General features: G+C 43.4%; 1 protein-coding gene across 1 annotated transcript in view; it reads left to right on the forward strand.

The window, feature by feature from the left end:
• Positions 1–13,777, forward strand: part of LOC142574076 (nose resistant to fluoxetine protein 6-like) — a 56,842-nt gene that overhangs the window by 11,377 nt on the left and 31,688 nt on the right. Inside the window, exons 5-8 of the mRNA XM_075683246.1 lie at positions 268–359; positions 2,920–3,099; positions 3,497–3,590; positions 9,353–9,439. Coding sequence (XP_075539361.1) covers positions 268–359; positions 2,920–3,099; positions 3,497–3,590; positions 9,353–9,439 — 453 coding nt within the window. The remainder of the gene's footprint in view (positions 1–267; positions 360–2,919; positions 3,100–3,496; positions 3,591–9,352; positions 9,440–13,777) is intronic.

A 13,777-nucleotide genomic window follows, 5' to 3' on the forward strand; every position in this document is an offset into this window, starting at 1 on the left:
ATCTTGAGAAATAGAGACACCTAGATATTTAGGCGAAATAACCGCCTCAATGTGTGTGTTAGCAATGGTGAATGGAAGAAGAAGAGGGTAACGATAACAAGTGAAAGACAATGGTTTATATTTAGCTGGATTTTAACCAATAGCCAAAGATCAAACCAGTTTAAAATATTATTTCCGTTGCGCTGCAGTGTGACATGGTTGTTAGCGTCAGTTATTGACGCCATTTTCTGTTTTCTCCTAGTAAGTCCCGCTATTTTCCCTTTGCAGAATATTTGCAGCGATCGTACTGATTTTTGTAATTACCGGAACACTTGTAGACCACTTCGCGAAACAACAGTGTGAGAGGAAAAATCGGTGTGGTAAGTGCACTGGATAATTACCTGTAGTACATTTTTTTCCGTGACAAGTGCAGATGAGCACTTATACAGTGTCAAACTTCAATTTGAGCCAGTGACTTTCTTGGTATTTTGCCAAGCAATAGCAGATAGTGATAGTCTAAATATATTCGAACGTTTAATTTTCATTCAAGAGCACTATTTACTAATGCTTCTAGAAAACGGTAGTAATTTTTTAAAAATTGGTAAAGTAACAGCATAAGGTGCATGGCCTGCAGTAACACCAGATAATTATTTTTATTGAAATAACGTTGATTACGAATCTCCAGTGACCGATACTGCCGTTCAGTCTGAGCAACTCGGCAAAGAGAGAAATACTAACAAAAGGAAACCACAGGCAGGTCAGTCAGGGTTCTTTGAAGAAGTCGAGCTTCTCAATACGACACACCGTAATGCAATGTGAGCTAAATGTTATTGTTAGCCCCACGAACTTTGACTTATTAATGACAAGACGTGGGGCATAGCAGGAAGCTTTCTTTCTTTCGGGAGAAGTCCTGCCTTGCTGCTTAGTTTTGTTGCTCCTCCATAAACATCGGGAGAAAGGAGCGTGTGGGAGGGGAGGAGGTGGTTTGCGTAAAAAATTCGGCTGCTGCTTTGACTTTGGGACACTGCCTCTGGATAAGCCTATTGCATAACACCTGTTAAATTTTGGCATCACTGTCGAGTAGCCTAATAAAGGAGTAACTTGAACGCAAGTACAGTTTGCCTGAAAGTTTGAGGACACTTTTCTCGAAACTGATGTTTGTAAGCATGCGATTTTCCCTAAGTTGATATTACGTATTTACCAGTCAGCGTAAATTTCGCAGCTCCGATGCATGATGAAGGTCTATAGTTAAATAAATAATAATTTGTGAGGCGCTGTTAGGTAGCTAACATCAAGAATGCCGCGAGTTTTCGAGAAAGTAATACGCGCACCCTCAATTAGTCCAGCTGATAAGATGTAACTTTGCTAATGCGGGACGGGATTTATAATAAGTACCAATACCTTCGCCTGGTATTTAAGTTTGTTGTATTTGTCTATGTATCCTTAAGTGAATATTCTTTGGTTCGCAGCATTCAAGGCTGCGCACCTCGTTTCGTGTAGGTGATCTGGTACGACACGTTCCCAGATACGTGAGAGATTGCCGGAGGTGGTCCCACAAACATTTTACCTGAACAAGCAACACTTCAAACTCGCTTTATAATAGCGCCGCTACGGCGAGTTTCCCTGCAAAGCAACGATGCCAAATATTTTACGTGTCAATGGGCAAGCATTTATGTAGAAAGAAATGCGCTTTTTTCGCATGTTATAAAAATCTGATCGGTAGTTTCACTTGCTTGCTGAACTTTACATGTTTGTCCGAGTTCTTCTACTTGTTTTCGTGTTTCGCCTTGCTCATGCGTGGCATTATAGGCATGTTTTCGTGCTGTTTACACTGTATTCAATGTTTTTCATACTGGTTTTCGTGAAAGCTTTCTCTTAGGCTGTGTCGATGGGCTGCTGCGGCCACTTATATGTTCTAATCTCTAATTAATGTCAATACAAATAATGGTTCTACAGGATAAGCGCAGCATTGTAAAAAAAATCAGTCATGACTTCTGAGTTAGGCAAACGCCAAGTGTCGACTAGCCGGTAAACCAGCCCCTTTATGAGCGGAGCAAAATAATTAATAAGAAAAAAACATATACTTTTTTTTTGTTCATGACAAACTGCAGCAGCCTTAAAAATATTTCATTCACAAATTCTATATTTTAATTGAAAAGCTTGTATATCTAACACCTCTTATCATGTAATCGATTTCAGTTGATGTCGGTATGCAAAATTCATATTTAAGAATAAATATTAATCCATATCACTTCTTTTTGGCCGACTTGGGGATATCAGGTAAAGCGGTGTTCTTGAGCGGAATAAGTCGGCCAGTGTGTGGCTTTGTGTGGCTCTCTGAACACGCCTAGTGCTATAAGGCCGGGTGCCCATAGCCGTATCCATAATCGATGTATGTATGTATGTATGTATGTATGTATGTATGTATGTATGTATGTATGTATGTATGTATGTATGTATGTATGTATGTATGTATGTATGTATGTATGTATGTATGTATGTATGTATGTATGTATGTATGTATGTATGTATGTATGTATGTATGTATGTATGTATGTATGTATGTATGTATGTATGTATGTATGTATGTATGCATGTATGTATGTATGTATGTGTCATGCGCACATGTCCAATCTACCTGCCTATTTGCCTACATGTATGTCTTCCAGTGTGTCTGTCTAACGATAATGTCAATTTGCTCCTATCATCGTTTTGGCGAATGCACTCAAACAGAATGCGGAAGTCACGTTCCTGGGTGCCTATTCAGAGAAAACATTTAGAGCAGAATCATTTCTACGAGCAAATTCCAGACAATCCTTATGCTGGATATACTACCTGCGAAGGCATCTAGCCAATGGAGAATACCCCTTTTGCCAAAGAAATACTTCGTGAATTGGGCCCTTGAAACATATACTGACACTTATGTGGTACTGCTTTCAGGTGTCCTGTTCCAAGTCGTCGTGGCCTTCTCAGCGGAATCCAACACGCGCATGTTGCTCAATGCAGCCGACAAAAAGCAATTTGACCAGCAGTCTCTGCAGTTCTTGCATGGCATGCGACTTTTCTGCAATGTGCACGTTGTAGTCGCACACGCCTTCATGATTACTTCGGACAGCTTTTGTAAGTGCGTCACGCAAGTTTGTGACTTTCTTCCCGGTGCATTGCGTTGCTTTTCACGGATTCTTCCTGACAGCAACAGTACTAACCCTGTCGCGAAAATTTTTCTTCACAATGAGGATATAGCAGTATTTAAATATATATATATGTTTGACACTTTCTCTTCCACTTCAATTTTTTTATACCGTAGCACAGCATGCATTACTTACGTGGCGGGAGACTGAATGAACTCCTAGCCTTCCTTGCTAGGAGACAACAATACCTTGTTGAAAGCATCTTCGCCGGGACTTCTGTGGAGATCACGAGTGGGCGCATGAATATATTGGTTTTTATTGGTATGTTCAGTGCATACAAGCGCAAACGTTTGCTTTTAGAATCTTGTTTAATCATGCTCTTGCAGCAGGAATGCTGAACATGTTCAATGGCACATCAGAGTGGCAATCAATGATCATGGCCACAGGTTTCAACACAATTGACACATTCTTATTTATGAGGTAAGCAATCTTGTTGTACTCGCCAATTTTCCGCATTATTACTAATATGTAGTGCTTACCCGTACATCTCCCTTTCGTTACTGTTTCTTGGTGGTGAATTTGGTGTGCGGCTATACAGTTATATTGACAGACCAACCTTTATTGCGCAGAGCTCCTTAAAATTTTATAACATGTTAGGAGGAAAAAAGGCGATGCAGCTGCACATGTAAATGTATAGTTATTGAAATAGAGCTAGAATCTAGAACGAACGGTAATGGGGCAAACGCTGTCTCGCAAGCGGCTAAGTTATTCTGAGAAATAAACGTTATATAAGGAAACGCGCTAATCGCAGCTCACGCGCCGAATCGTAAAGACCCGCAAGCGTAGAAGGAACTCCAGAAGCATTCCACATCTGATATAACTGAAAGCACTCTAGTGGACGAATATTTATCACTTGCACTTTCAGAGAAAACATGTCTAGATAATACATACGCGCCTTCCCCGATGCGCTTTCTCAGTGTTTAAACCACCGCTTCCTTGGCCTCTTCACCCAACCTTGGCATAACTTTTTCATACTTCCTAATCGCTATTAACTTACTCCTTTCGCCCTCTATTCGTACCACTGATCCGGCACTTATTCACCATCCGTGTTTCTCATGAGTATCTAATGAGCCCAGGTCGGATGTGGCGTCTGACTAAGGTTGCGCGCAACATGTGGTGTTACTTCACTCACGTGATTTATCGCACATGTGAATGTTAACCATCTGTTGAATTCCGCGGAAACTTACATGGAGTGTTACGGTAATGGTAAGAGCAATTTAGATTTACAACTGCTTGCCCGTATTAGGCGAAGCTATAACTTCGTCAAGTTTTAGTGAACACTTCGATCATGTGTTCACCAGAATACTTTTTACTATGGAACTCGTTAAATATTCGTCTTACTTTACCATCTACAGAGAAGGGAGAGACAGTTTAATGATACGAAATGCGGAAAGGTGAGCCTGAGGTACATTCCTCTAGCCACCTACTTGGCGCTAGGGAAAGGGAAGAGGGAATGCGGAGAGTGTAATGGGTGACCAGTGAATATTTAAAAACTACGGCTCTGGACTATAGCCTGTGAGCAGGCCTTATTGCTTGTGATATGGCATTTGCATAGAGCCACAAACAAATATTGTGAGCAACAATGCAAGAACGAATAATAATGGAAACGTAGCAATATGTAAATGAAGAGTACGGCACATTGTACCTACCACGTGTTTCATTTCGAAGCGTCATTCTCCAAAACTAACCTTCGCTTACAGGGACAGACATCAAGGACCTCTTCTTCCGAATTTTTCTTTGTGGGACTGAAGTTTTTTTTGCACGTGTGTTGCTTTACGGTTGCGCGGGTTCTATTTAAGGGTTATTGCATCCAGGTCATTACAACGTTTGCAGTTGCAAGAAGCGCTGGCTGTTTTCGTTCTAATCTTACATTTCATTCAAATAAGACTAAAGAAAGCATAGAAGTTTCGCAAGTAATTCACGATGGCATTGGCGTGTCAGATTCTTAGTTGTCCTATTTAGTATAATCCTATACGCTTTTGTCTTGGTACGATTTCATGGGCAGCCAGTTAGGAGAGCGAACAGAATGGTATTTCAGTGCATACCTTCGAGATCTTCTCAGAAGAACAGCAAAAATAAACTTTAAGAAATTGTGCAGATCCTATACCCTCAAGGAATTCTTATAGGAGGCATTTTGCAGGTAACTGGCTATGAAATGTGGCTTGGGTTACGGCAACGGTATACCAAATGGACGACCGTTTCCTTCTAAGTTGAGCAGCTATGTGCATGGGTCGCCAGCACATGTGTGTGAAGCCAGACGCTCTAAGATGACCGCGTTCAAGATGACCATGCGGTGGAAACGGCGCGATTTCTACTGTGGCCATTCGATGTGGGCTTACGACACAATGGTTCTGGGTTCTGCAAACGTAGTGGACAAGCACAAGAGAGAAAAAGACTGGTTATGACGTCGTTAGCGACTAGTTTATGCAATCGTATGAGGTTTTGAGTATGCCACGTGGTGTATAATAATATGACGGTGGAGTTTTGCTCCGGCGAAGAAGTGTTAAGTTATGATGGACTTGGACAATCATGAAGTCTCAAGAGCATCGCGCAATTTCGACGTAGCGAAAGTTGCTAAGAGGAAAGCACTGTCGAAAATGGGCTGGTCCCGGTAATAGTGTAGCTTGACATAGTGCCTAAAAGTACGACCTACCACAAGGAAAGATGGCAAAAAATAGGCACGGGCCACACTCAACCACTGTTTCAAAGTGCTCGCTGGCTTTGGAACGCTAGAAATAAGTATGCGACTCATTGTAATTACCGCATTTTGAAACTTTCTGCTTGAAAGTGTTGGGTGACGCGGCAATAGGGGTTTTTCAGATGCTGGCGTGTGAGGTGAAGACACTGCCTACCCAAATATTCGCACTACATTCTGCAGAGACCAGGAAAAACGTTAGCCAAGTTCTCAAAGTTGCGCCTTCGCTTTGCACGCAATGTGACAACGTAATCAACGCTCCAAGGCATGAGGCATCGTGGTATGAAGCAAAAGCCCGCTGTTTTCTAGAACATACTATGAACTGCAGAACGCAACCTGGGGGTGTTGTAGCACTACCACCTAAGCAAGGAAAACGGCAAGGAGGAAACTGAACGGATAAAGATCAAAGCGAAGTTTTGGCGGCGGTGCGATCTGACCATGTTCGCGAGAGCGACCATGTGCAACCTGTTCCTGGCAACTAGACTGTGTTATGTTTTGCAGCTTCTGTGCATGTCGCAGCTTATCCTGCAGATATGCTACCGGGTATTCGCGGTTTATATATGGGCTTCGGGTTCGGAGCGCATCAGAAGTAACATGTTCAAGTGTGTCAATCGAACGAATTTTGCGAACAGTTATGCAAATGCGACTGCAAAACATGCTGCCAGAGTTCATTTTCTCGCTATGCGGTGCGACGGGCAGAATTATCACTCACTTCGCATTGTAAAAATGCACTTTTCATTGAAAAGCTTACCACCTGCGAATCGGAATGTCCAGTATAAATGATTAATTGACGGGCTATTACTAAAGCAAGTTCATAGAGCAAAACACTTTGCAGGTCAAGGACAGAATGATTACAAATGAGTCAAGCACCTATCAATCGAACGAACAACAAAGCACTTTTTATATAAAAATACGACACGAGTTCAGTCAGAACTTTGCTGCCGGATAACGGCTTCTTTGTGACATAGACAGTGAACTGCAGCCTCTGAGTTATACCGGACACGAAGAACACACGCTCGTAGATTGCTAAGATGCAACATTTCATTGGTACGTTGTTCAGCGCTAACTTAAAGAAGAGGTTCCCATAACGCCACGCGGTATTTAATTCTTAGCTGGAGGCAGTGAGGACGGCGTCTCTAACATGCATGCTCATGACCCTCAGCCTTTCGACCTTCTATATGGAAGGATGTCATGCCGATATCGAGGCATCTTCTGGAAGAGAAAACTTTGTTGAAAGCGTCGCTTACATCTGAGAGGCCTATATATGTTAAATTGAGCCATCACATCAGATCGCCCTAATGATGTAGTTTTACGAAGAAGATTTACCTTGCGCTATTTATTTTCTTTATTGATGCCTGTCTGTATATAAAGAAAACTACTTGAACAGCGGTATTGTTAAAGTTCTACAGGCAATAAAGAAAGAATAATAGTAAAGAACGTGGCCTAAAGTTTGTGTCCGCACAGGGCTTCTGTGGCCGATGCCAGAGGTTCGATTCAGGCATTGGTCACTGATTATTTATTTTGTTTTTACTGAAGCGATGTGACCCGGGATTGTATATACCTACCTATCTACCACAAAGAATGCTTCGAAATAATAGAAAAAGAAGTTCGCCATCCCGGACCTGTGAAACGGGATGTCGAGCGAAACCGTTGAAAACCACCGCCACAACTGCTGATGGGGGTATGCAATGATACATGATTTTAGAGTAATGATAGTAACGGGAGTTTCATAGCATGCCGCCGTCCATAGTACATATTCAACAACATTGAAATCAGTTGCTAGCCTGGTTATTTTATATACGAATGGCTATGCATGGCACACCCCGTATAGCAAGGTGATGTCGCCGCGAAGACTTGCGCAACAGTAATCTTTATCGAGAAACGTATGCGGGGAGCGCTGCCTGCTGCGCGTTGTTATCACAAGCGCCTTATCATCAATTATGTTGTTCGGATGGTCGTTTTGGGCTTGTTATTTATTAAAACGAATGCTGTTTTGTGTGTTGTACCCGTGATTCCAAAGAATATATGCACTTTTCGTTTTACTTTGCTGAGTGGGTGAAGCTTGTTTCAACTCCACCTGCCCACATTTTTGCTTACGGAAGATGCCACAAGAAATTCCTACCATTGAGAGGCGACCAGTTTCGCTATAAAAGACGCGAATAATACCCGGATTGACGTCAAATTTCTCTGGGGTGTTCCTGTAAACAAAGTAAATTATTGGCTTTGAGAAGAACGTATCGTACATATCGGTGTGGGTGGGAATCCAACCGGAGCCTCCGCGGAACGAGAACAACACGCTTTCCCGAGGCCACGACGTGTCCGCGGTTCTGGCGGAGTAAAGGTGCGTCCAGTGCGTTCCTCATTGCACACGCCTCGTCGCAGCCACCTGGCTGGCAAAAGGTGTGGCTTCTTTCGCCAATCGGACCATACAGGCAGTGTTCATGAAACGAGCTAAAAACGAAGACAACAGGACGGGCACTGAATTTCAGACCAGCGTTTATTTCAAGCGGTCATAAAACTTATGCTCAGCACACGAGGTACATCATGTACGCAACATCATACAAAAGATTGTAAAAGTCAATTGTTCACTTGTCTAGATACCTCGAAAGAAAAGTCAATTCTCTATCGTGCAAAGCGAAATGCGGACAGCTGACACGCTTATCACCTGCTTTCCTTAAAGAATACGGTTCGCCTACTTCCCGTTCTCTTATTGTTCTTTTTTCTTTCCTAAAAAAACCTGCGCGTTTCACGAACACTGGCAAGTTGAACGAAGTCGCCCAAATCAAGGTATTGTTGACCGTAATATTTTAGCGTTCCCACACGTGAGAAGTCTTAAGTGTCACTGCCGAAGTTCTTAAAGTACGACCTATTCCGCTAGACAGCAGCAGCAGCAGCAGTTGCAGCACCGATTGAGGAAGCATCCACACTCGGGAAAGTCCGCGGGGGGGGGGGGGGGGTTCCAAAAGAATCCGCCGCTTTAACAAGCAACACAAAATGCTAGGCCTTCATGTATTTCAATTATTTAAAACAGTCAACATATCGTCAGGCCATTATTAAAGCCATCACCATAAAGCTTAAACGCCCCGAAGAGATCCAGCACTTTTCGTGCTGGATCTAGCGGTTCAGTTCGCTTCTGTTATAATAATTGTCCTGATCGTACACTTAAGGGTGATATAATAAGGCGTTTCCACAAAAAGAAACGTAGCGGTTTGTATGTGATTACTTGTAAGCTTTGTACAAAGCAGTGTGTTTGATTACCTCCCTGATATGTTCCATAGAAGTTGACTTTTCGCCTTAGTTAGGCGAAGGGGTTGCCTGATCGAGAGTAACACGGTATGAGAGCGAGCAGACTTTTTCGTCGAGATGGTATTTTATTGGAAATGTGATTAATTTACCAAGTTTGTAATCGATGAGTGAGTAGACGAAGTGACGGACGTAGAGGGACACATTTTTGGTCAAAACTGAGATGCTTGGGCCATTTTTCCAGCGGATTTTTGCTATGCCATACTCTAAAAAAGTACAACATAAGCGGACCTGCCGTGTTCATCATTGTGATTCTTAGAAGGCTCATCAGGTGAGAAACTTGTGCTATATTTGATCGTTTAGGTGGACAAATGAAATAAGGATGCCAAAAGCACTTACGATATTTTATGAACCGTCAAAGACGATAGAAACAGCCTGCACACATACCTAAGAGCTGCCTTTAATGGATGCTTGCTTTTTTAACCTTGGGACCGCCACTAATGTAGACGCCCACATGGTTTGGAAGAATAGTGACATGACTATTACTACATTTCATTCTCTTGCGCTCCGTGACGTTTATAGACATCGAAACTTCAGAAAAAGTACCGCTAATTCTCAGAGCGCCTTAGGAAATTCTCTACAGTTGCTTTTATAGGAAACTGTTTCGGTTTAGTTTCACAGGAGGTCTAGGGGCATGATATCATGAATTGGTAGTCGATGAGGCCATAGCAAAACATGGTGATGTTTTGGCAGCCGCTCCAGCATACTCTGTCCTCTACTCCGCTTTTATATTTGACCTGTCAAAGAGCGACAACATGTAACGCATGTGACAGTGTCAGAGTGATTGAGTTGGAGCAAGCATTAGAACGTTAGGATGATCTGCTCCCACAGGACAACCTTCAGTGTAAAGACATAGGTAGCTCCATAGAAACGAAACCGAAAGTAGTTCGTATAAAAGCAATTACTGCAAAATATCTTTCTGCAAACTTATGCTTGCCTGTATATCTTCCGGGGTTTCCATGTCTAGCAACTTCATTTAACACAAAAATGAAAGGTTGAAAATGTGATGTCGTAATTTCTGTATAGTCAGCAGTGCTACACGCATATTAAAGGATACAGGCCTGGCGGCCGACGCAGCAGTGTCGTTGTAATAGTCGGAGCGTAGACTGTTGTAGCGGCTCCATACGAAATCCATTTTCCACACCACGCACCACAGTGTCTTCGCGGTGAAATTTATTTTTAACGAGAAAGACCTGAGCTGTCCGCTTGGCGTCGACGGTGAGCTGCAGCTTGTGCTGCTCTCTGCACATGTCTGCTGAGACCGATGTTGGCTGGCGGCAGCCGCGCACGTAGCTCTATGATTCGCTTCTTTAGGAGCAGGAGCCTTTCGAGGAGATACCATATTATGTTCCGAAGAGTTAACACACGTATCGGGAATAAGTGGCGCACATGTCACATCCCTTCAGGTGCGGCAGGTTACGTTGTTGATGATGATAATTATGGTTCCTTGCATTACTTTGGAAACGGGGTACTAAAATAGTCCCCTAGCCTGCTTGAATTAACCAGGTCCCGCTACATGTAACATGCAAGTGGTATGTGCAACTGCTACCTATCGCGACATCTGGTGTAATATAATGGAAGTGCCATATTAATACTGTACCTATCAACACTACGCAACGCGCGTGTCGCATCAAGTGTCAAATGGCACGATATGATGCTACTAATGATGACGATGGTATTTTCACGATGAGGCGAAGAAGAGAGCGACGATGTTCCTGAAGACGAAAAGAGGACACTGCCTGGCTTAGCTCCATTCCGTCTCGGGAACCTGCGCTCTTTGCAGATATGGTGTAAATAGTTCTGTACCCGTAACATTTGCTGGAGCTATCGCCGGGAATAAAAAAATATACTTAGTTCCCACCAGGATCAAACCCGGGCCCGCTGCACGGGAGTCAGCTGCTCTACTACTGATCCAGGCCAGCGCTTGCTAGCATGGAGCAGAAAATTGCCCTGTAATCGCGTCGCAGTGGGCGAGGAGACAGGCTATGTGATATTAGCGCCGAGTAGCGTCTACGCGTGCACGTGTTGCGTTGAATTTTGCATATTATTACACCAGGTAGAACTCCATGTAGCAGCTGCACAGGTAGCATTGCAAGGTTGGTAGAGAAGGTCCGAGGAAGAAGTTTAAGAAAATGTATACGAGTATGACGGAAAAAATATATATTGATTGCCTGATTGAGTCAGGCTGGCTGATTGACGATGTCACTGCCAGGTTTCAAAGCGGGTGCCCATAAATGATCATCATCATCACCAGTTGCATCGTGCCGTATCACTTGTCTTGCGATGGGACATGCGCGCCACGTAGCGGCGATACATGCAGATTTTGTATTGCAGTTGCATATTATTGCATCACATAGAACGTCATCTGGCAGAATCACAGCTAGCGGCACGAGGCAGAGAAGCTTTGAGGAAGAAACAATAGGTTTCAGGAGACGTATACAAGAATCCTAGAACAAAAATTAAGCGTGGCTCTCCTATGGCAAACACGAGAGATGAGTGCAGCCGGGGGAAGGCCAGTAAAGTAGTGACAAACCGCACACTTACAATCTAAGAAAAGTCTACGCCCTTTGAGTCGTATCTTGCCCCACAAAAATAAATGTCGTCTGTCAGCATTTCCTTTATTTAACGCTGCGAGCCCGGTACTTCCCAGTAATGAATGGCATGCGCGTTATCAGCATGACATTGCATTGCCGACAGGAAAATAGCGGGCGCGGCCTTTTCAAGAAAGGAAACGCAAGCGATGCAGATGGCAATTATTGTTGTGTGGCAGATGTACAGCCCAAAAGGAGTAAACCTTTTTTAAAGTGTAGTCTAACTTTTCTGGGCTTCCCCTAGCTCTGCTGCTATCTGGTGTTTGCGATAACAGAGCCACGCATAATTTTTTCCACTGCGAGAAAGTGGGCTGCCGAAGTGAGCGCGCGGGTTTTTATCGTACAGAAATGACGTCACACCACCTGCGTCCCCATCGCGCCGCTTGTTCTCCCACGCTAAGCTCCAGCCACCCTTGCCACGTAGCTATACTGCGCGATGCTATATTTATACTCCGCTTTTAGTCTTTCTCAGCTTTCTCTCCCCCAGCTCGGCGAAGCTACGAGCGTCAAGAGAAACCCAATGAGTTTCTAAGCGCTCCACCGTAAAACATATATTACGTACCTGATTGAATCAGTTGGCGTGGCGGCTATGGCACCGCCACGTTTCAAAGCGGATGCCAATAACTTATCATCATCACCGCCATTGGCATCGTGTCGAACGAATTGTTTTGCGATGTGGGGTGCACGCCACATGCAGCGATACGTGCACACTTTACCTAGCAGTTGCGCATTGTTACACCACGTAGAACGCAATGTAAGAGATGTATAGGTAGCGGTACGAGATAGAGGTTTGAAGAAGAACAAGTTGTTTAAGGGACCATGTATACAAGAATCCTAGAAAAAAACCTATAGATGTACCTGACTTAATCAAGCTAGCTAGGTGGCTATGTCACCGTCGCGTTTTATTGGATGATATCAATAAACTATCAACATAATAACCTTCATTAGGCGTCGTATCGTGCCTCTTCTCTTGCGATGTGATATGCGTGCAATACATATTGTGTACCTAATTAAATATCAAGGAATAGAGCACGATCAACAAGCTTGGTGTAAATTGAACCTACTGCTAACCTAAATTGCTTCCATTATACTCCTGAGTTATATGTTTTGTTGCAGAGTACCGCTTTGGTGAAGGCAATGATATCAATATTATCTCTTACGTCTTACGTAACGTTTGATGTGTGGCATGCCGGTAACAACCTCGAAGTATTTCTTTCATTCATGAAATGCTTGCGGCCAAGAAACTCAAGCACCCTGACATATAATTGTGTAAACTTCGCACATGTATCCACAATCGATACAAATTCGTACCTAAAGGGGATGAACCCGGCTAGGTTACTATGTTACCACCGTGTTTCAAAGCGAATGCGAATACACCATCACCTTTGTTAGCATACTATTGTGTCATGTTCGATGTGTACCGCTTATCGTCTATACGTGCGGCATTTGCACTGTAGCTGCATAATATTATGCCACAAGGCACGCCATGTAACACTTGAATAGGTAGTGGCATAGGGTTTCCTACAATCTACTAGAGGGCACTCTGGCACTGCAATCGTTGAGCCACCATTGGAATGATGGGAAATACATAGTTTACCTGATCTTCATACTTGTGGATTCATACGTCCTTGTAGCTTTGTTTATTACGCTTTATATGCCTTCATTATCGTAAATTTCAGAGCAATCTGTGCACTTCGAAGTGCCAAAGATGCTGCGGACATGCCGAATGGTTACTAATTGCAACGATTTGCAACTGCCATATCGAAACGCGCCAAGCGTCTCAAGGCACTGGCTTGCCTGTGAACCCGTGAAGAATTCATCAGGGGGTTTCATATCGCTTTCTGAAGCATGCGGTCGTGGCGTATTGGTTTCTATATAAGGCTCCTGTGCTAGAGGTCCTGTGCTCGATTCCTGCAGTCACAGAATTTTAATATAGTTTATTTAATAATTTATTTCGTAGTACAATGTTGGAAATGACGTGTTGACGAAGTCCCCAAGCCCTTTGGAGCTAGAAGGAC

This window comes from Dermacentor variabilis, chromosome 3 (assembly GCF_050947875.1).
Source record: "Dermacentor variabilis isolate Ectoservices chromosome 3, ASM5094787v1, whole genome shotgun sequence".
NCBI lineage: Eukaryota > Metazoa > Arthropoda > Arachnida > Ixodida > Ixodidae > Dermacentor > Dermacentor variabilis.